Consider the following 23,967-nt stretch of genomic DNA (forward strand, 5'->3'; position numbering starts at 1 on the left):
TGTCCAGGCCTTTAGCTGCTTTCAGTGACAGAGATAGATTCTTACACATGTATCTTACACATATATTCTGGTATATATATATGTAACTATCTATTTATGCAAGGAATATATTTCCTAGGGAAGGAAATGCCAGGTCATGGGTAGGTATATATTCAGATTTAGCGAAACACTACCATAGTTTTCTACAAAGTGGTTGTGATCAACCTAACCACTGACAGCAGAGACTCTGAGTTTCCACTGCATCTCATCCTTACCAACCTTTAATCAGGCTTTTCAAGTGTCCCTACTTTGGTAGCTGTGCAGTAGTAACTCAGTTCAGTTTAGATCAGTCGCTCAGTCGTGTTTGACTTTGCGACCCCATGGACTGCAGCATGCCAGGCCTCCCTGTCCATCACCAACTCCCAGAGTTTACTCAAACTCATGTCCATTGAGTTGGTGATGCCATCCAACCATCTCATCCTCTGCCGTCCCCTTCTCCTCCTACCTTCAATCTTTCCCAGCATCAGGGTCTTTCAAATGAGTCAGTTCTTCATATCAAGTGGCCAAAGTATTGGAGCTTCAGCTTCAACATCAGTCCTTTCAATGAATATTCAGGACTAATTTCCTTTAGGATGGACTGGTTGGATCTTCTTGCAGTCCAAGGGACTCTCAAGAGTCTTCTCCAACAACACAGTTCAAAAGCATCAATTCTTCAGCGCTCGGCTTTCTTTATAGTCCAACTCTCACATCCATACATGACTACTGGAAAAACCATAGCCTTGACTAGATGGACCTTTGTCAGTAAAGTAAGGTCTCTGCTTTTTAAGATGTTGTCAGGTTGGTCATAACTTTCCTTCTAAGGAGCAAGCGTCTTTTAATTTCATGGCTGCAGTCACCATCTGCAGTAATTTTGGAGCCCCCCAAAATAAAATCTGTCACTGTTCCCACTGTTTCCCCATCTATTTGCCATGTAGTGATGGGACTGGATGCCATGATCTTAGTTTTCTGAATGCTGAGTTTAAGTCAACTTTTTCACTCTTCTCTCTGACTTTCATCAAGAGGCTCTTTAGTTCTTCTTCACTTTCTACCATAAGGGTGGTGGTGTCATCTGTATATCTGAGGTTATTGATATTTCTCCCAGCAATCTTGATTCCAGCTGGTGCTTGAAATGCTAATTTGTATTTCCCTAGATACTAATACAATTGAAGATCTTTTCATTGGGTTATTGACCATCTGGATTCCTCTTTTGTGAAGGGCCTATTTGGGTCTTTTGCTTGTTTCTATACAGGGTTGCTTCTTTATTCACATTGATCTTTGTAGCTCTTTATTCTGGAAACAAGCCCTTTGTGGGCTATTTATGTTATATATATCTTTTTTCACTCTGCCTTTTCACTCTCTTAATGGTATCTTTTGATTAACAGAAGTTTTACTTTGTAATAAAATTGCAATGTAATAAATTGTAATAAATGCAATAAAATTGATTCATCTTTTTCTATGTGAATTGACACAACTTTATGCCTATTTCAAAACTCTTTCTATCTGTCCATTCAGTCTTAAAGCATTTCAGTGGAGTATCAAGTATCAAGGTATGCGACAGCAAGATGGCAAGGCAAAGAGTATAGGCTCTAGGGTTAGACAGATATGAGTGGCCCTGGACAGGGTACTTTGACTCTTGAGTATTAGGTTTCTTTATCTATAATTAAAGATGTACTTACTATCTACCTTGCAAGAAGTGTGCAAAGCACTTGGCTTTGGTGTTTTTAGTGCTGGCACACAGCAGGTCCTCAATGAAGAGTGGTAGCTGAGATTATATTCTCTGATCGTCCTTCCCCTAGTCCACATTGCTACAGCGGCCTGAACCTCACGGCTGCATTGTAAAACATCAATCTATTGCCGTTAACCACAGCAAAATGAGTTAATTGCCTTTAACAGACCAGCAAAGTCTCCCTATTACTCACAGGCAGCACCTATGGTACAAGGACCACCATCTTCAACTAAAACTTAAGACCTGATGCATGAAGATGCTCTCCTCATAAGGTAAAGTCATTCTGGGGCTCCCATATGTATGCAGTGCAGCAAGTTGAAGAATCAGTATCTTACCTTTCTGTTCACTGCCAACAGCAGAGTGCTGTGGGGCAGGCAGACAGCCTGAGACAGGGAAGAGCTGGGCTCCACTAAGCCTGGGTGATCTGAGTCAAAGCGGTGGGTGTGCCGATTTCTGCGTCCTGCACTGTCGACGCACGGAAGCATGGGAGCGCTTCAGCATGTGTGCACACACAGTACCTCCTGTGTGCCCCTACACACAGGAGGTGTACACACAGGAGGCATGTATTTGAGTTATACGGGGTGTGCCTGTGAACCTGCAACAGGGTGTGTGTTCTCAGGAAGCTGTGATGCTCTCACCAGCCCAGCATGTTCCTGGAGACCCTGATGGTCCACTGCTCCTGCGTGCTCAGAGCTTGGGGTCTTTCAGGGGTCTCTGCCCATCTCTCTCTGAGACAGGATGTGTGCACAGGAAACAGACATCTTTTCTATGACCCTGGACCACCCTGAATAAGGAAGGAGCATCTACTGCAAACTCTTTGCTGCACATGTTTAGAGCAACTGGCGAAGTCCTCTGGATGCTGCATCCCACTGCTGCTTCCCAGACCATGGATCCCTAGAAAAACTTCTTGAGATCTTCCCACAATATTAAGATATTCCAGTGCCCTCCCCAGACACCCCCTCCCCCACCTCATTAGGCTCCACTTCAATTGTGGCCAGTACTGAGAGCAGAAAGGATGACAGAGGGGGAGGGATTGGTACCTGAGCCTAGCGTTTGTCCCGCGGAGTCAAAGGAAAGAACCACTGAATCTGCAACACAAGAGGACAAGTTCATTTCTTTCTCCTTCTTACGGTAAAAACAAAAACAAAAAAAAAAGCAAGCTCTCACTGGCATTGCCCAAACCCTCTCCCAAGGAAAGGTCAACAGGACTGGAATCAGTTGCACAGATAGCCTCCACAGGTCCATCCCACCCATCCACTGGGCCAGGAGGCCCTGCTGAGCCCAGCCCCAGCCTCCTGCCACTGGGAGGAACATCTCAGGGCAGAGACATGCCCCAAATTCTTCAGACGCATTTCCTGCCAAATTAGGGGACAAATTTACTTCTTTTTCCTTCTCACAGGGAAAATAAAATTAAAACAAAGCAAAAGAAAACTTCCCTCCTGCATCTGGTTAAAGGCACCAACATTTTCCTTTGACTTACTTTCTTTTCCTATAATTATATTCAATTGTTTATTATTTCCTTCCCGAAAAGGCATCAGGTGACTTACAGGAATTTACAGTATACACTGGAATTTTAAAAGTGAAGAAATCAAAGGAAGGAAAAATATTATATAGTCAGGGGAATGTTAGTGCACAAAATACATGCCATGAGGACCTAACCAAACACCACAGGTCGAATCAAAGATGTCTGAGTTCCCAAACAGCTAAATAAAGGAGAAAATGAACAAGACTGAGGGCTCACAGTACATTCATTCATTTACTCAACTATTCAGTAAATATTTATTGAGCATCTACTACACGTAAGATACTATACTATGGCTTTGCGATCCAGACACACAAAAAAATGCATGATCTCTAGCCTCATGGACCTGTCATCAGTCTAAGAGAAAAAAAGTTACCCAACAACAACTCATTCAACTGAAAACTGATGAAGTAAAAGAAACAACAATAAAGAGTGCGGGAAAAGCACTAAAAGTTTGGAAGGGGAGTGTATATTGGTTAGGGAAGGCTTCCCTAAAGAAGTGACACCTGAACTACAAGCTGATGGATATGTAGGATACATAGAGGTTAAACCCAACAAGAATGGAAGGGCCATTCCAGGCAGAGGGTGTCCTGTGGGGAGACCTGAAGCAGGATTGGACAGGGTGCCTCAGAGCAACCAGAAGTAGAAAAGCAAATACTATATAGTGATCAGAAAGAAATTCCTCTTATAGGTCTTAACAAATGGAGATGCTACACCATGTTGAAGACTGTTAACTTCTACAACATCTCTATTACATGATAAATAACTGTGGATCTTTTATGGCTGTTTCCTACAACAGGAGCCAATACAAATGATGGCATAAAGCCAACACATAGCTCAATAAATGCAAATTATTAATACAAGGGACACCAAGACAATTTAAGGCCCAACATAACCCCAGAGACACCAGACTCAAAAAGGATCATATTCAAAAGGCTCACTCACTACAAAGGAATGCTAGCTGGCTGCCTATAGGAACAGCATCTGCACCCCAGGGAGCATCCCACCCCAGCAGGATCCTTCAGATCTCAGGTGTATGTCATTTTCTTTGTACTGTACATGGAAATCTGACACAAGAGTTCCAAAACTGGAAGTTACATCTATCCCACTGCTAGACTAAAAGCTCCATAATGACAGACACTATGGATGCTTTGTTCACTGATATGTTACCAGCATAACACCCGGTGTGTGCTCAGTCACTTAGTCGTGTCCAACTCTTTGCCACCCTATGGACTGTAGCCTACTAGGCTCCTCTGTCCATGGGAATTCTCCAGGCAAGGATACTGCAGTCTTCCCTGACCCAGGGATTGAACCGCATCTCTTTTGTCTGCTGCATTGGCAGGCAGGTTCTTTACCACTAGCGCCACCTTTGCCTTTTGTGGATATCTGCCTATCCTTCTTTTGCTGGGAGTGTTCTGATAGCCCCCTTATCCACACTTAAACCTGCACTTAGCCTACTGCCATCGTCTTTTATACTACTGTATGATTTTTCTAAAAAATATACCTGACCACCTCTTGATTAAAATGCTTCAGTGGCTTCCTCTAGCCTGAAAGATAAAGTCCAAGCTCTGACCTTCAAGGTCTTTACCATTCTGGCTAATTTATGACCTATAACATACCTCATGTTCCAGATATGCTAAACTTTCTATTTTTCCAAAGAGATCTTCACCTTCACGTTTTCAGACATCAGACATACTGTTTTCTCTGCCCACTTGCATAGAAAATCTCCTACTTTTCTATTAAGATCCAAAGAGATCATCTCCTCTTCTTAAAGCCTTCTCTGGTCAACTCTGCCCCTTCTCTTTAGGCCATCACTGCATGCCATTATGGCATTTGTCATAGTGCCTTATAATCCTGTCTTTACTCTTGCTCTTCTCTCATTAAACTGCACGTCCCCTGAGGACAAGGACTGTCTATTCATTTTGAGGCTTTGATGTCAAGTGCACTGACTGACACTCCGAAAGTGGTCAACATGCTCATTAAACAAAGGAATGCTTGTTTCCTTTATTCCTTTCAAAGGTGATGTTATCTGAGTGATATTTCACAAACTGGTGAGGGGAGAGATCTATTCTGCACAGAAATTCTCATACAATTCAAGTCAACCTTGAAATGTCCTTGTAGCAGAAAGATTCAGAGGTTCAAGCCCAGCCTCATCCTTGGAAGATGAAAGCATTCCCACGAAGCAATGCAGGGGAAATAAGGAAAGGGCCCCAGGCGCTTTCTAGGTGAGGGATCACAGTCACCTGGAGGAGATTAGCAAAGCCTTTCTGAGAAGCTGACTGCCCAGGTGAGCAACAGTAACACCATCTCAAATTTTTATTGCAGTTGACAAGTATTTTTCCAATTGCAATTTACTGTCTTTGTACACACAAGCAGTTCTGAACTAATCTCTTTCAAAGTTTTCAATCTTTTTCTAAAAGAAAAAAGGCTACACGTTAACTAAAAGACTAAAACTTTAAGAGTAAAAGGAAAAAAAAAGAAACTTGAATGTGAACAACAGTTGTCTCTGGGTGAAAGAATTATAGATGATATTCATTCCTGCAGTTTTGAAAAATTTCTATAGTGAATATGTAACTTGTATCATCAGAGGGAAAAAAAGTTAGGAAAAAACTTTCTAATCCAGCTCTAGGATTTTAACCTCTAACTCACTGGTACCAATGCAAAAGGATGGCAGGTTCTTGATCGCCTTCCTGATTCCCTGTATGTGCTGACAAGCTTTTTGGCTTTTCCCTTTCCTTACATTTCATGACACTTAACTATACCTCAGTAACCTCAATTCCTAAATAGACCAGCTTTTAAGAAATTATTTTCTTCTTCCTTCCTTCTCACAAATATTATCAGGGGCCCATTATGTGCCAGGCCTGGTGATAATAGAGATATGAACTGGTCTATCTAATCTATCCTATCTGATCTATTCTATCCAGCAGATAGGAGCTGGTCTTTGCCTTCTAGCCAAGGAAGCAGAGATGTCGATTGGCACTTCGAAATCAAGCATGATAAGGATATGCAAGAAGCAAGCACCAAACAGACAACAGTCTTACTGGAAAGAGTCAGAGTTTTTGTAAATATCCAGTGGTGGTGGAATGTTCCCAAGAGTGTGTGTCTTTAAGCTGCAGAAGATGCAAGTGAGAGGGCAGAAACTTCAGGAGGAAGTCAGGGACATATATCATGTTTTGTGTAATTTGGATGGATATCGCTTTGAGCATTTAAGGCAGAGATTTGAGAATCAGTTTGGCCATTCATTTTTTTGTGTTTATTCTGAAGGATGTAAGATCATTTGAGCTATAAACCATTTTGACAGCTAAAGGGAAAATTCAGTATTCAACAAATTGAAAAGTTTGTTTTGCAAGAAGCAGAGCAAGAATATCCAGACTTCTCCCTCTCAGGCTAACAAATATGTCATTTTTATTTCAGGCAGCCCAGGCTCCAGCTGTTTCAGGCTCTGAGGCCAGAGGCAGCCGTGTGGTGTGCTAAGCAAGTGACCAAACAGAATCCCAGACCATCGCACAACAGAGCATTGTTACACATGACTTTGTTCAGTGAGAAACCTAGAATTGACTAGAAACCTTTTATTATGGTCAGATGTTTCCTGTGTCTGGTTTCTGAAGTGGATAAAAAGAATATTAAGGGAGGATGGAGAACAGGGCCCAGTCTTTCCAGTCATTGGAGCGGCTTCCAAAGTCATATTATGGGGTGAATAAGCTATGTTTTAGGTACTACCTGTCATGGCACACACTCAACACATATATTCTGCTAGCCACCATAGGTATGCCCTAGAGATGGAAGAATGAATGAATGGAAAAAAAAAAAAAAAGCTGTTCCATCATGTAGCTTATAACCTAACAGGTAAAATAAAAACATATATAAAGCTAAGCATTGCATAGTTAATAATACCATACTGTATACTTGAAGTTTGTTGAGACAGTAGATATTAAATGTTATCACCACACACATACATGCAAAAAGGTGATGGATGTGCTAACTAGCCTTATTGTAGTAATCATTTCACATTATATACATCTTTCAAACAATCACATTGTACTCCTTAAACTTACACAATGCTATTTGTCAATAATAACTCAATAAAGCTGAGACATTATTTTGCTGACAAAGGTCCATCTAGTCAAAGCTATAGTTTTTGCAGTAGGCATGTATGGATGTGAGAGTTTGACCATAAAGAAGGCTGAGTGCCAAAGAACTGATGCTTTTGAACTGTGGTGTTAGAAAAGACTCTTGAGAGTCTCTTGGACTGCAAGGAGATCAAAGCTGTCAATTCTAAAGGAGATCAACCCTGAATATTCACTGGAAGGATAGATGCTGAAGCTGAAGCTCCAATACTTTGGCCACCTGATGCGAAGAACTGACTCGTTTGAAAAGACCCTGATGCTGGGAAAGACTGAAGGCAGGAGGAGAAGGGGATGACAGAGGATGAGATGGTTGGATGGAATCACTTGACTCGATGGACATGAGTCTGAGCAAGCTCCAGGAGATAGTGATGGACAGGGAGGCCTGGCATGCTGCAGTCCATGGGGTCGCAAAGAGTCAGACACGACTGAGTGACTGAACTGAACTGAAAGCTGAAGGGGGGAAGCTAAGTATAATGTATAGGAATGGAAATAAGGGGGATTTTTCATTGTTCATTAATTCAACATATTAATTAACCAAATACTATATACCAGACTTAGGGATACAATGGTAAAGAAGAACAAAAATGCTCCTATTCTCAAGGAATTTATATTTTAATCAGGGCGATTGAAAAAAAAAAACAGTAAAAAAAATGAACAAGATAATTTCTGACAGTGATAAGTGGCATGAAGAATATTCAATGATGTAATAGTGACAACAGGTGGGAGCACAGGCAATGCTAGATTGGGTGTTTTGGGAAGACTTCTCTGAGGAGGCGACATATGACTGAGACTGGAAGGCAGGAATCCATCAAGAAAAGACCAAAGGAAAAAGAGTTCCAGGTGGAAGGAAAGCAAGTATAGCAATCTTGGCACATTTAAGAAGCAGAGAGAAGGCCAGTGTTGCTGGAACACAGAGCATGGAAAACACAAGGTGGGTGTGACATGGGGTCAGAGAGGAAGACAGGAGCCAGATCTGTAGGAGCCCTTATGTAAGAGGCCACAGCGAGACATCTGTACTGTGTTTCAATAGCAGGGAGAAGCCCCCGCTTAAAACTCGGGGAGAAACTGATCTGATTTATATTTTTAAACATAAACGCTCACTGCTATGCAGGAACTAAACTGACTGTCCTGGCAACACAGTAAAAGGTAGATTGGAGAGAAAGACAGAGAGAGATTGAAGGCCAGGAGACTGGTAGAAAAGAACGCAACATTCCAGAGGCGAAATGATGGTGGCCTGAACCAAGGCAGTGGCAACAAAAATAAAAAACAAAAGCCAATGGATGCTAATAATGTTTAAAAGGGAATATTTATAGGGCTAGTGACTTGTAGGACATGAGTAAGAGATTAGGAAGAAGGAGGATTATATATATCTATATTCTGGGCTTGGGCATATAGATGCTGATCTTTGCTTAAATGGGAGGAGCCTTCATCTAAGCCACATGACCCTGCCTCTCCTATGGTCAGACAACTGGATCACAAGTGAGCACCTGATCTATGAGAAGGCAATCCATAGACTGATCATCCATCTAAAATGCAGACAGGTTCTACCTTTCACAGACTTGAGTTGGGATGCACAGAGCTGGGGCTGTTGGCAGGAAATACAAGCAAACAAGCAAATAAGAACAGAGGCTGGGAGGCTACAGACTGGACTTGATGCTGGGCCTTCAGGGCCCATGTTAGTGGTAGAGCATCACAGCGAAGAGCCACAACCGTGTTGAGGACAAGACACCAGAGCTGCCTTGGATCCAGAATACTCTTTCGGTGCAGTCAGCTATCCCATGCATCATGAGACCTTGAGATTTAGCTTTTAGTTCCTAGGGACTTGGCCTATAATTGAGTTTCTCACTTTCAAATCTCTTGCTATTTTGGAGCTGTCTGTAGTCTGAGTGGACTCACTTCCTCTACCTTCCAGCCTGCATGCTTTAATACCCTGGAGCACTTTCTGCCTTCCCAATAAGCTGCTCCAAGCACAACTCACCGAGAGTCTAAATCTCAGAAGTAGAAGGCCCCACTTGGACGTTGGGTCTAATCTTTGTTCTCCAATCTAACTTCATGAAAGAGCTCTCAATTTTGGGTATTCACTGTTCCATCAGCAAAACTGATACTTCAATAGCCATATGGCTACCTGTGTCTTGTTCTACTCTATCCACTGCTTAGATTCTGAGGAAAGCTAACTCCTAGTCTGAGCCCCTCGATTTATTCCCTTTCAACCCTAACCCCAAACAAACATAACATGAGTTTTGGAGATTCCTGAGATACATAGAGAAATGAGATTCCTGAAGACACAAAGAGGAAACAAAAAGCCCAAGGACAGAAAATGAAACACAAGCATTGATTTAGAAGACTGTGGTATATGGAAGAGACATGAGTAAAATAATTAAGAGAAAGGAGTAGCAGGACAGAGGAAGCCAGAGGAGGTAAGAATTGTTGGTAAAAAGCAGTATCTAAATGTGGCAAAGAGGAAGAAGAAGCTGATGAATGAAAAGATACTGCCGAATCACTCACTGGGAAGGCATTTGTAACTTTAGTGGGACTGAACTGTGAGTGTGTTAAGTGGAGGCTGCTGACTTAGCAGACGTATTTCAAGAAGTCTCTCCCTAGGTTTAAGTCATTAATTTATCAAACATATACAGACTTCTTCCAAACTCAAGAGACTGTATGGAAAGATTAGAGAAGGTCCCTGACATGAAAGAATTTATGAACCATCAGGAGGAGAATACAAAGATATAAATAACTATATTACAAGCCTCTAGAGAAGCTGCGCTAGGAGTTAAGAGACAAGAGGGAGATTTTTTTCTGGGAGAAGCTGGGAAGACTTGAAGGAGAGGGTATTTGAGCTGGTGTGAAATAAACTCATGGGACAGGCTGTGCTGGTCATGTGAGAACACTGAAGGAGAGGCACTGAAGCATGGAAACTAAGGGGTGTGTGGTTTCAGGAAGGTAAAATTGTACCTAAATAATATATTAGGGTTTCTTTTAGGAGGTAAAAATGCATGTGACTAAAAGAACTAGTCAATACAACCTGCTTAGACTTTCAAAAAAGGCTTTGACACATCAAAGACTATTTTTAAAAAGTGAGTCACCATGAAATTGCAGAAGAAATTGCTATGTCATCCAGGAGACAAAAGGCATTGGCTGAGAATCAGGGGCAGGACACCCCCTGGGGCATCAGCACCACAGGGAGACCAGGAAGTCTGGGAGTAGCTGGATTTATACCACCAACTGCCCTCTAAGAGGCTGGGGGAACGGGGAAAGGGTGGCACCACTTACAAACACCTGTTGGTGCAACAGAAGGTGGATTGAAAATGGTCCTAGGTGTGTGTTAAGACTGAGGGTGAGATGATAGGATGAAGTTTGGAACTTCAGCGACCTGGGAAAGTGTTAGTCGTGGTGCCCTAGAAATAGGAAAGAGCTGGGTTTAGTGCAAAAACCATAGTTTGCTGAACCTTGATTTAGATACACATACACCTCGCTCCCTTCCAAACCCTTCCAAATGACAGAAAAGGTCATTTGTTTTTTATAAATCAGAAGTACACAGGAACAGAGAATGGAGAAGAGAAGCAACAGAAGTTTTGGAAAGCAGATAAATAAGTGGAACTTACTCAGCAAAACCAGGAAAGGTGAATCCTACAGTAGTAGTGGGAAAAGCTGAAATATATCCTAAAATATAACACAGAACTCCCCAAAGGCTCAATCACTGGCAGCACCAGGTACCACTAGAAGTAGGAGAGAAGATATTAAAAAGAAGAAACCTCTCTCTTAAGTGTAGGCTGACAGCCAAGACCACAAGGCATTAGAAGAAAGTATCTAATATGATGATAGAAACCAAAACAAATGAAAAATAAATGCAATGTGGAAAAAGAGAAAACACATATGACAGTGAAAGTTTTTTTAAAATCATTAAAATCCTCAGAGAGAAAATATTTTATTCAGGAAATAGATGCCATTTCTAAAAGAAAGGTACATTCAGTGAATTAAAACAAAAAATAGCTCTTGGAAATTAAAAACATAATAGCAGAAATAGAAAGGATTAAAAAATAAGTCAAGGAAATGTAGTACAAAAGACAAAGATAGAATGTGGGAGACAAAAATTGTTTTGTTTGTTTGTTTAATTAGACACCAGTTTAGGAAACACAATAATTGAATTATGGAAGTTCTAACAAAAGGAAATATTTAATAGAAAGGAGAAATATTCAAAGAAATAATTAAATAACATTTCCCCATAACCAAAGAACTTGAGTTTTTTAATCTAAAAGGACCCTCTGAGTGTATAGCACAAAATAAAAATAGCCCTCCAACAAGTATGTCATCATGAAATTTCAGAACACTCAAATTTCCAGAGAGAACAACAGCAAAGAGGTTTTATAAAAGTAATTTAAAAGTCAGAGTGGCTTCAGCTCTCTCAAGAAAAGCACTGAAAACCTAAAATATATGATGCAACATCTTCAACATTCTGAGGAAAATAATATTCAACCAAGAATTCTATACCCAGCCAGACTATCACTTAAATATGAAATTAAAATAAAGACACTTTCATATGGGCAAAGTCTCAAAAATTTATTTCTCATGCATCCTTTCTCAGGATATTATTAGAGGACGTGTTCTAGTAAATGAAGAATAAATTTTTTTAAAAAATGGACTCCAGGAAATGAGATATACCAAAAAAGAAGGATGGTGAGGGAGACTCCAAGGTCATGCAGGGCAGCAGGGATAGACAGAAAATAGTCCAGTGCAGTGCAAGTCAGAAGGCCCCTAGAGAGATTTCTTCAAGAAAATGAAACTAATAGACTATCTAATGTGTTTGGACATATGGAGAGCAGATTTATACAACTGAGGAAGGGTGCAGAGTTGAATTATTGATCAATACATAGAAAACTAAGCAAAATATAAGGCATGAATGTAACTGACTTCAAGAAAAATAAAGTATTCTCTGAAAAGACAGTAATCATGATAACTATGAATAGCATTTCCATGGCTATACTATTTAGACTGAATGTTTTTCTAACTATATTAGGAGAATGGAAGTATGGACTTGATATCTGCAGTGGAGGAGCAGTGAGTATGACCGTGTATGCGTTCAGTTGCTCAGTCATGTCTGACATTTTGTGCCCCCATGGACTGTAGTTCACCAGGCTCCTCTATCCATGGAATTGCCCAGGAAAGAATATTGGAGTGGATTGCCATTTCCTCCTCCAGCAGATCTTCCCAGCCAAGGGATCGAACCCATGTCTCCTGTGTCTCCTGCATTGGCAGGCAGATTCTTTACCACTGTGCCACTTTGGAAGACTGCAGTGAGTGTGACAGAGTACTAAACCTTCATCTTCCATTAGAGAAATGGATGTGTGCCAAGTTGCTTCAGTCATGTCCGATCCTTTACGGCCCTATGGACGGCAGCCCACCAGGCTCCTCTGTCCATAGGATTTTCTAAGCAAGAATACTGGAGTGGGTTGCCATGTCCTCCTCCAGAGGATCTTCCTGACCCAGGAGTTGAACACTCATCTCTTTACATCTCCTGCACGGGCAGGTGGATTCTTTACAGCTAGTTCCACCTAGGAGCCCACAGAAATAGTTAATACTCAAAACAGAAATATCAAAAATGAGTCAACTATACTTCAAGAAAATAAAATTTTAATTAAATTAAAATTTAAAAAGGGAATATCAAGAATGGCAATATAACTAGGTTGCCTTGAGATCTGGAGGTAAATATCAAACAAATTAGGTTAAAAGAGTTGAAAACAAATGCTTCCTGGAGGTAGGAAATCAAGTACTGGTGGTAATGAGGAAGTGATTTTCTTGTTCATTTTTGCTGGTAACAAGTCTTGTAGAATTGTCTTTTTGAACTATGCACATGTATAACTTTAATAAAAACAAATATTAAATTCACTTGCAAAAGATCACAAAGCCTGTGGTGGTAGGGCCAGAGCTTCACATTTAGTCAATCTGGTTCTCTAACCTATATATCATGTATCTACCAACAGGGTCAACGAAGACTTTATTAGAAACCTCTGTCTTTAGTCGCTAAGTAATGTCCGACTCTCGAGACCCCATGGACTGTAGTCTCTCAGGCTCCTCTGTCCATGGGATTCTCCAGGCAAGAATACTGGAGTGGGCTGCCATTTCCTTCTCTGAGGATCTTCCCAACCCAGGGATCGAACCCAGGTCTCCTGCACTGCAGGCAGATTCTTTACCAACTGAGCTGTGAAGGAAGCCCTTACTAGAAACCTAGATGCCTCATATTTGATCATATCCTACTCAGTGCTTTACTAAATACTTACATTATTTTGTGATTATCTTACTTATCTAAATATGATCTATAAAAAATAATTATCTAGAATAAAAAATAATTAAAAGATAAAACAACCAAATGTGTGAACCTTGTTTGGATCCAGATTAAAAAAAAAAAACAACTGTGGAAATGCAAATTTAAACTAATTAGGGATCTGTAACTATGAATTGCTGGGAGAGATTGGGGGCAGGAAGAGAAGGGGACGACAGAGGATGAGATGGCTGGATGGCATCACCGACTTGATGGACATGTGTTTGAGTAAACCCCAGGAGTTTGTGATGGACAAGGAGGCCTGGCGTGCTGCAATTCATGGGGTCGCAAAGAGTCAGACATGACTGAGCGACTGAACTGAACTGAACTATGAATTGGGTATTGGAAAAAATTAAGGAATTATAGTTAATGTGCTGACAAAGGTCTGTATAGTCAAAGCTATGGTTTTTCCAGTAGTCATGTATGGATGTGAGAGTTGGACCATAAAGAAGGCTGAGCAATGAAGAATTGATGCTTTTGAACTGTGGTGTTGGAGAAGACTCTTGAGAGTCCCTTGAACTACAAGGAGATCAAACCAGTCAATCCTAAACGAAATCAACTCTGAATATTCACTGGAAGGACTGATGCTGAAGCTGAAGCTGAAGGTCCAATACTTTGACCACCTGATGAGAAGAGCTGACTCATCAGAAAAGACCCTGATGCTGGGAAAGACTGAAGGTAGGAGAAGAAGGGGATGACAGTGGATGAGATGGTTGGACGGCATCACTGGCTCAATGGACATGAGCTTAAGCAAGTTCCGGGAGGTGGTGAAGGACAGGGAAGCCTGGTTTGCTGCAGTCCATGGGGTCACAAAGAGTCAGACATGACTGAGCAACTGGACAACAAATAGCTAATGTGAGGTAATAACATACTGGCTATCTTCTGTTAAAGTCCTTTATTGTTCGAGATGATACTGAAATACTTATGGGTAAAATGACTTGATGTCTGGGATTTGCTTTACAATCCAATACAATTTTTGAAGTTCAAATAATAAAAAAAGACAAGATTCTCTATGAAAGCGGGCCTACAATATTCACATGTGCCTCAGACCTTTGGACAGGATAAGACTATTAAGTCATTTGCTGTACGACATTCTTTTCCTTCATATGGAAAAAAGATGTACTTGATAGGCTGTCATTAAGAGTATGGTGCCATTCCATCCCCAAGAGATCACTTGATTAAGACAAAGGAAAGAAATAAAGTGAAAGGTTGCTCAGGTAAGTTTTTATATTTTGCCATGAAAAAAACTGTATACTTAATATTTTGTATTATTTCTATTTTGTATTATTTCTCAATATCATAATTGAAAAATGAAAAGCAAATGGTTGACATCACTGTCATTCATCTTAAATACTAAGAGTGGAAGGCATGGGGAAAAATGGAATACATTACTAATGGGAATATAAAATGGTAAAGCAAGCTTGGAAAACAGCCTGGGAGTGTCTCAAATATAGGAACAAATATAGGAAAAATAAAGAGTTACCATATGGCTCAACAATTCTACTGCTAGGTATACATAAACCAAAGAGAAATAAAAGTTTTATGTCCACACAAAAACTTGAATATGAATGTTTATAGCAGTGTTATTCACAATAGCCAAAAAGTGAAAGCAATATAAATGTCTCTTCAATTAATGAATGAATTGTGGAATTAAAGAATCCTGCTCAAATTGAAGGGCTTCCCTGGTAGCTTAGTGGTAAAGAACCCACCTGTGAATGCAGGAGACAAGAGATTGAGGGTTCCATCCCTGGGTCAGGAAGATCTCCCGGAGGAGAAAATGGCAACCCACTCCAATATTCTTGCCTGGAGAATCCCATGGATAGTGGAGCCTGGCAGGTTACAGTCCATGGGGTCACAAATCTGCCTTGTAGCCTCAATTATTCCAAATGGGAAGAGATTACACCAGATCTCCAACATAAAGGTGCCTCTACTACCCAGAAGGAAGAAGAAAACTCTCCACCCCATGATAGCCCAGCCAATCAGAGACTGTAGTAGTAAAGCCAATAAAAAGCCTCTATACTCCAGACTCCCAGCTTCCTCCAATGGACTCTGGTTATATCATAGCAACAACTCCCAAATTTCCACCCCAGCTTCCCCAATAAAAGCAAGTTCCCTTTCCTCTAAAAAAGCAGGTTACTCTTTCTTGTTCTCTGGACTTGCCTATGGTTTGCCATAGATTGCTTTTCCCAAACAGCAATTCCTCTGGTTGTTGTTGTTTAGCGGCTAAGTAATGTCCGACTCTTCGCAACACCACGAACTGCACCACGCCAGGCTTTCCTGTCCTTCACTATCTCCCAGAGTTTCCTCAAATTCATGTCCATTGAGTTGGTGATGCTATCCAATCATCTCATTCTCTGTCGCCTCCTTCTCCTCCTGCCCTCAATCTATCTCAGCTTCAATGTCTTTTCCAATGAGTCAGCTCTTTGCATCCAGTTGGCCAAAATATTGAAGCTGCAGCTTCAGTAACAGTCCTTCCAATGAGTATTCAGGGTTGATTTCCCTTAGGATTGACTGGTTTAATCTTCTTGTGTCCAAGGGACTCTCAAGAATCTTGTCCAGCACCACAATTCGAAAACATCAATTCTTCAGGGCTCAGCCTTGTTTATAGTCCAACTCTCACATCTATACATGACTACTGGGAAAACCATAGCTTTTACTATATGGACCTTTGTTGGCAAAGAGATGTCTTTCCTTTTTAATACACTGTCTAGGTTTGTCAGAGCAAGGAGCAAGCATCTTTTAAATCCATGTCTGCTGTCACCATCTGCAGTGATTTTGGAGCCCAAGAAAACAAAGTCTGTCACTGCTTCTACTTTTTCCCCTTCTATGTGCTATGAAGTGATGGGACCAGATGTCATGATCTTAGTTTTTTGAATGTTGAATTTTAAGTCAGCTTTTTCACTCTCCTCTTTCACCTTCATCAAGAGGCTCTTTAGTTCCTCTTTGCTTTCAGCTATTAGAGTGATATCATCTGCACATCTGAGGTTGTTGATATTTCTCCTGGCAATCTTGCTTCCAGCTTGTGATTCAACCAGCCCAGCATTTCACATGATATACTCTGCATATAAGTTAAACAAACAGGGTGACAATATACAGCCTTGTCATATTCCTTTCCCAATTTAGAACCAGTTGTTCCACATCTGGTTCTGGCTGTTGCTTCTTGACCCGCATACAGGTTTCTCAGGAGACAATAAGATGGTCTGGTATTCCCATCTCTTTAAGAAGTTTCCAGTTTGTTGTGTGATACACATAGTCAAAGGCTTTCACATATTCAATGTGAAACAGAAGTAGATGTTTTTCTGAAATTCCATTCCTTTCTCTATGATCTAAGGAATGTAGGCCATTTGATCTCTGGTTCCTCTGCTTGTCTAAATCCAGCTGTACATCTGGAAGTTCTCGGTTCACATTCTGCTTAAGTCTAGCTTGAAGGATTTTGAGCATAACCATAAGAATGCAAAATGAGTGCAATTGTATGGTAGTTTGAACATTCTTTAGTACTGCCCTTCTTTGGGGTTGGAATGAAAACTGACATTTTCCAGGCCTGTGACCACTGCTGAATTTTCCAAATTTGCTGGCATATTGAGTACAGCACTTTAACAGCATCATCTTTTAGGATTTTAAATAGCTCAGCTGGAATTCCATCACCTTCACTAGCTTTTTTTTATAGTAAAACTTTCTAAGCCCACTTGACTTCACACTCCAGGATGTCAGGCTCTAGGGGAGTGACAACACCATTGTGGCTATCTGGATCATTAAGACCTTTTGTGTATAGTTCTTCTGTGTATTCTTGCCACCTTTTTAACTTCTGCTTCTGTTAGGTCCTTACCATTTCTGTTCTTTATCGTGCCCATCCTTGCATGAAATGTTCCCTTGATGTCTCCAATTGTCTTGAAGAGATCTCTAGTCTTTCCCATGCTATTGTTTTCCTCTACTTCTTTGCCTTGTTCCTTGAAAAGGGCCTTCTTACCACTCTTTGCTATTCTCTGGAACTCTGCATTCAGTTGGGTATATCTTTCCCTTTCTCTCTTCCTTTTCACTTCTCTTCTTTCCTTAGATAACCACTTCGCCTTCTTGCATTTCTTTTTCTTGGGGATGGTTTTGGTCACTGCCTCCTGTACATTATGAATCTCTCTCCATAATTCTTCAGGCACTCTGTCTATGAGATCTAATCCCTTGAATCTATTCATCACCTCCACTGTATAATCATAATGGATTTGACTTAGGTCCTACCTGAATGGCCTAGTGTTTTTCCTTACTTTCTTCAATTTAAGCCTGAATTTTGCAATAAGGAGTTGCAAATGCCGCTGTTAGCTCCAGATCTTGTTTTTGCTGACTGTATAGAGCTTCTTCCTCTTCAGCTGCATAAAACATAATCAATCTGATTTCAGTATTGATGATTTGGTGATGTCCATGTGTAGAGTCATCCCTTGTATTGTTGGAAAAGGGTATTTGCTCTGACCAGTGTTCCCTTGACAGAAGTCCGTTAGCCTTTGCCCCGCTTCATTTTATACTCCAAGGCCAAACTTGCCTGTTACTCCATGTACCTCTTGACTTCCTACTTTCGCATTTCAATTCCCTATGATGAAAAGGACATGCTTTTTTGGTGTTATTTCTAGAAGGTCTTGTAGGTCCTCACAGAACTGGTCAACTTCAGCTTCTTTGACATCAGTGGTTGGGGCATAGTCTTGGGTTACTGTGTTGTTGAATGGTTTTTGCCTTGGAAACTAATCAAGATCATTCTGTCATTTCTGAAACTGCACCCAAGTAGTGCGTTTCAGACTCTTCTATCGAGTATGAGAGCTTTCCTCTAAGGGATTCTTGCCCACAGTAGTAGAAATAATGGTCATCTGAATTAAATTCACCCATTCCTGTCCATTTTAGTTCACTGATTCCTAAGATGCTGATATCCACTCTTGCCATATCCTGCTTGGCTATGTTCAATTTACCTTGATTCATGGACCTAATCATCCAGGTTGCTATGCAATACTGTTCTTTACAGCATCAGACTTTACTGTCACCACCAGACAGATCCACAACTGAGCATCATTACTGCTTCGGCATAACTGTTTCATTCTTTCTGGAGCTATCAGTATTTGCCCTTTTCTCTTCCCGAGTAGCATATTGGACACCTTCCAACCTGGTGGGGGGGGGGGGGCGCGGGGCTTATCTTCCAGTGTCATATCCTTTTTCCTTTTCATACCATTCATGGGGTTTCTGAAGGCAAGAATGCTAGAATGGTTTACCATTCCCTCTTTCAGTGGACCACGTTTTGTCAGAACTCTCCACTATGACATGTCCATCTTGGGTGGCCCTTCAAAGTGCAGCTCATAGCTTCACTGGGTTACACAAGCCCCTTTGCCACGACAAGGATGTGATCCATAAAGGGGAATTCCTCTGGTACTGTAGAATAAATTCACTTTTGCTGGTAAAATAACTGGCTATTATACGATTAAAATTGACATATTTGGTGGCACAAGTGGGGTCCAAAGGAGGCAAACTCCCAGAGACAATGACTCCTAGAATTAAGTGAGGTAACCTACACTAAAGTCACTTGTGCTTATCACTGTGCTGAGCTGCTGACTGCCTTCAACTTGGAGAATGTTTTCTTGGATTCCAAGCTCCACTCTTTTGTGTTTCAAGCTAACTTTATTCAGGCTCTGGAAAGGCTTTGTCCTTTCAGGGAAAAGATTTCATCTGTCTAGTTCAAGGCTTCGTCCTTAGTACTCAAGTTGTTTTCTGGAGCATGTGGTAGCTAGGTTCTCTTTTGGAGACTGAGCTAACTGGGAATTATTCCTTTTGGAATCTGGGCAAAGACTCTATCAACTTTCTTGGGTTTCTGGGAGAACTTAGGGAAATGGGACCCCACTCATCTAACTGCTCTGAAGGTGGTCTGCCTTTGGAGACTTGGGCCAGTTCAAGTTTAAAAACTGTGGACACCCTTTACTGCATTTTAAACTAAGAGGGCTAGACAAACTAAAAGTAATTAGGAATTACAGTTGCCATTATGGGGAACTTTCGATCTCCCCAAATTCGAATAAGATTAAATCGGAGGACTACACCCTAAAATTAAAACAAACATTTCACTGGTAACTGGAAACATGTACAAAACTCTAAAATTGCCCCTTTGCAAGATTATGTTTCTAAATTTGCCAAAATAACCAAAAAAGAAAAAACGAAATCTACCAGAGCCTCAAACTCTTGCATTCCCCTCCCTGAACTTCTGGTTTTGGACCATCTTGTGTGCCCTCTCCACCCACTTAGACTCAGACTCCGCCCTGACAGCCATCCAGTCCTCATACTCTGCCACGATGTCATCTTCCTCTCTCCTCTGCAAAAACCTGCCCCTTTGAAAAATCAGACCCTCTGAGAATCCAAATGCTAAACCCTTAATTACTGTTTCTAAGACAATTGGAGTAAATAAATAACTAAAAGGAAAGATTTAAACAGCAATTGTCCTATATTTTTGAAAATAGACAAACAGATTCCAAAACTCTTAGGGGAAATTTTGTTTTCTATTTCCGTCTGGTTGGTAAAGTTTTTTGGTAGGTCTACTATCCTGTTCAAAAGATTCGACCTTTGTTTTAAATAAGGCCATCTTTAGGGGAAATCTTAACAGAGAGAACTCCAAACCACTCAGCAGACAACAGACTGCCTTCTTTGATTGATATGCAGAAGTTTCTAAAAGACAATTTGACTCCAAAAACAGTTCTAAAAGGATCCTTACAGTATGCCAGAAAAACAATTTGGATCAAACTATTCTTTTGAGTTTTGTATTTTTGTACCTGAGACATGGCCAACATTGTTTTTTTTTTTAAACATTTTAAAACTATAAGTTCCCCATTTGCATCTGCCTGTGCACTCATGTGTATCTATATGTGTGTGTTAGCTGCTCAGTCGTGTCTGACTCTTTGCAACCCCATGGACTGTAACCTACCAGCTCCTGGGTCTGTGGAATTCTCCAGGCAAGAATACTGGAGTGAGTAGCCATTTTCTTCTCCAGGAGATCTCCCTGACCCAAGGGTTGAACACGGGTCTCCTGTGTTGCAGGCAGATTCTTTACCCTCTGAGCCACCAGTGAATCTGTATATGTATGTATATATGTGTGGTTTTTTTTTTTTTTCTTTTCTACCTCTGGATAGTATTGCTAAAATTAATTCAAAAAGAGCTTTATTTAATTGGCTTAAAAACAAAAAAAGCAAGACAACAAACAAATGACCACGTCAATGAAATAAAATATAACAGAGACTTTCTGTGTTTACATGATATAGTTTGAAAGCTAGTTTGGGGGTACTGGTTTAATTAAAATAGGCACGTCCTTGGAGTTACCAGTGTTGAAACTAATGCAGGCATACAATGTTTATTCTACCTGGGTTTATTGGTCAGATAAATTCATGTTATCTTCATTACAAAATTTGTGAGCAATAAATACATGGTATGATAAAGTTTTTCATGAATGTTGAAAACAAGTGAATTGAAAGTATCTGAATGAGATATAGATTTCTGGGTAAATCTTTTAAATAGTTTCCCCAAATCTTTTCGCCGTCCTGAAACTTTACAATTTTGCTAAGTTAAATTAAATAATAGGTAGTCATTAAATATCTAGATCATTCCCAAATAAGATCAAAATACTAGAACATTACTTAAAATAGGTTCATCTACTTTTGGCTTCCTTTACAAAGGAACTAAAGATATTTGGGTCTATTGGTAACATACCACACTGGAAAATTTCCTTGAGGAAAATACGTTTTTAGGAATTATGAAATATATTCATTAGTTTGTACAGACTACTCACAATTGTTTAAAGCTACCAGAAATAATTAGGGGAAACAACTATATATGCAACATAAGTAACACAGGTGCTTTTGGTAAACCCCGGTTTGATTCCTGGGTCAGGAAGATCCACTGGAGAAGGGATAGGCTACCCACTCCAGTACCCTTGGGGTTCCCTTGTGGCTCAGCTGGTAAAGAATCTGCCTGCAGTGTGGGAGACCTGGGTCTGATCCCTGGGTTGGAAAGATTCTCTGGAAAAGGGAAAGGCTACCCACTTCAGTATTCTGGCTCGGAGAATTCCAAGGACTATACCGTCCATGAGGTTGCAAACAGTCAGACATGACTTTCACTTTCACTTTTGGTAAGAAAAGGTAGAAGAATAGAAATGCATTTTATTGAGGGCAAGAATGTAATTTTGTCCTAAAGTGAAGCTAATTCAGAATAGAAAACACGAAAAATAGGACAAAAGCTAAATGAAATAGTAAGCTGTAGAAGATTTATGGGGAAAATTTTTTTGAAAAATAAATTTTATATGTGGTCAAGCTGGCTAAGTTAAAACAAATTTACTTAAATATCAAAACTACACTGCTCCCAAATGAATTTGGTTTTTAATCTCTTAAAAGGGCAAAGTTTTCTTAGACTAAGTAGCCTGCTCCTTTTTTTTTTAACCTCTAAGTAATTTGCTTAGAAAACAAAGATTCGTGTTTTACCAAAATTCTTTTCTAGGCTTCATTTTGTCTTAATCTGGCCTCTGATTACTTAAGAAAATGGAAATCTTCTCAATATTAAAAGAACTAAGTTTTGCCTTCAACTTTGTAACTTTTTGTATTTGCCTTTGAAATTTGTTACTTATTGTTACTGTGATCCAACAGATAATTATCATTTCATGATAATCTATGATCCTGTTGGATCAAGTGTCCAAAACCTTTTGATGTTTTTTATAAACTTCCCAAAAAGCAAGTTCTAAATGAAGTCTTTCTGACCTTGAGCTAACTCTGAGACCTTTCACAGGGTCCCTGGAAAATCTCAAGTCTTTTTGTCAGTTATAGGCAGTTACTGCTTTACTTTAATGCTTCTGCAAATATGTTTTTTCTTTAAAGAGATTCATGTATAAAGCTCTGACAGGTACTCTGGAATATGGGTTTTTGACAACTTTAAGATCATATGACTGAACTGGGAAAGGATTTCTAAAACTAATGGAAAACAAACTGCTTTAATGTTTTGTTTTCCAGGTGTAAAGAGACCATTTTTCTCCTCTTCTTTATGTTATCTATAACTCACAGCAATTTGGTAAAGTGTATGCTGGCCACAAAGATTGAAGCACTTATCTTTTTATCCCTGTCTGATTTCCCCCAAATTCTGAAATTCTTATTATTCTTGTTTTTCATGACAAAGTATATATCTGTATAACTTCAGTGGGAGTCTGTTCTAGTAACAGGATGTCAGCAGCAATTGGCTCCTGCTCCTTTCAATCCCCAACTGATAAAGACAAGCATACTTCTGTATTGTAAAGGTCTAACTACATCTATTAAATATAATCATGCTCTAGTAGAGCCCCCTTTCTGCAGCACATTACCAGGAGACAAAGACCCCACATATCACACTCTATAACCTCGACATTTTGTACACTGGAAGAGGCACCTTTGAAAGAACCCTCTCTGGCCTCACTGGAAGGGCCCCTATCAGGTATTGTTAACTAACCTTTGTACTGTTAAACTCCAAGAAGTAGAGCCCTGGGTCTACACACCACATTTAAAGCAGGCATTGAATCCCAACCGGACCATCTGGCAACATGACGATAAAGCGCGCTAGGATCTGAAAAAGACAGTATCCGAGGCTGACAGCTTTCCCAGGATGTCTGGACCAAGCCTGTGTACCTTTCTTTCAGTACTGTCTCTCACCTTGTTTTTTCCCTCCCTTCCATGGAAGGACAATGCCCTAATTTTTATTTCCCAATCCCTTGTGAAAGGGGGAACCTCTCTGATTGCTGGATTTACCATTGAAGATATCAGTTCATCCAAGGTAGCCAAGACCCTTTGGTTCACCCTATAAGAAATTCTACTGGGGTTCCAAATGCTGTTGTTTGTCCAAATTGTTTCCAGAGCCCATTTTATAAAGTCAGTGTGCTAAACCTGCCTAAACTTACTCCCTGCTTCAATTTGACTCAACCCTGGGATGGAAAAACAAGATTTTCTAAATGTTTGTATGAAAGGTTCTGTGCAGTTGCCAGTGTAAGTCACATCATTTGTAAACTTGCTGACACATCTCTATGTGTATCCTCTTGGTGTGTAACAACCTTATGTGTGAGCCTTGGTTAAGTAATGCTAATGCCCCTATTCCAATGAATAACCCCATAGATGCTATTGTTTATGTGGGAGTCTTATCATATCTCCTGGTTATACCTTCATATATGGAAGTTTGTGGAATACCTTTAAGCTTGACCAATTCATTGTCTTGATAGCTGGAGAATATGACGACAGTATACTCT

At 40.3% G+C, this 23,967-nt stretch overlaps 1 protein-coding gene across 2 annotated transcripts in view; it reads right to left on the minus strand.

Moving 5' to 3' along the window:
* The window catches only part of ST3GAL3 (ST3 beta-galactoside alpha-2,3-sialyltransferase 3), a 214,091-nt gene that overhangs the window by 115,192 nt on the left and 74,932 nt on the right, over nt 1–23,967 (minus strand). Inside the window, exon 3 of one of the 2 annotated variants that reach the window (XM_065914625.1) lies at nt 2,785–2,832. The exons of the other annotated variant lie outside the window; for it this stretch is intronic. Within the exon in view, the coding sequence (XP_065770697.1) occupies nt 2,785–2,832 (48 nt within the window). The remainder of the gene's footprint in view (nt 1–2,784; nt 2,833–23,967) is intronic. 2 annotated transcript variants of the gene reach the window in all.

Source organism: Muntiacus reevesi, chromosome 1 (assembly GCF_963930625.1).
Source record: "Muntiacus reevesi chromosome 1, mMunRee1.1, whole genome shotgun sequence".
Taxonomy (NCBI): Eukaryota; Metazoa; Chordata; class Mammalia; order Artiodactyla; family Cervidae; genus Muntiacus; species Muntiacus reevesi.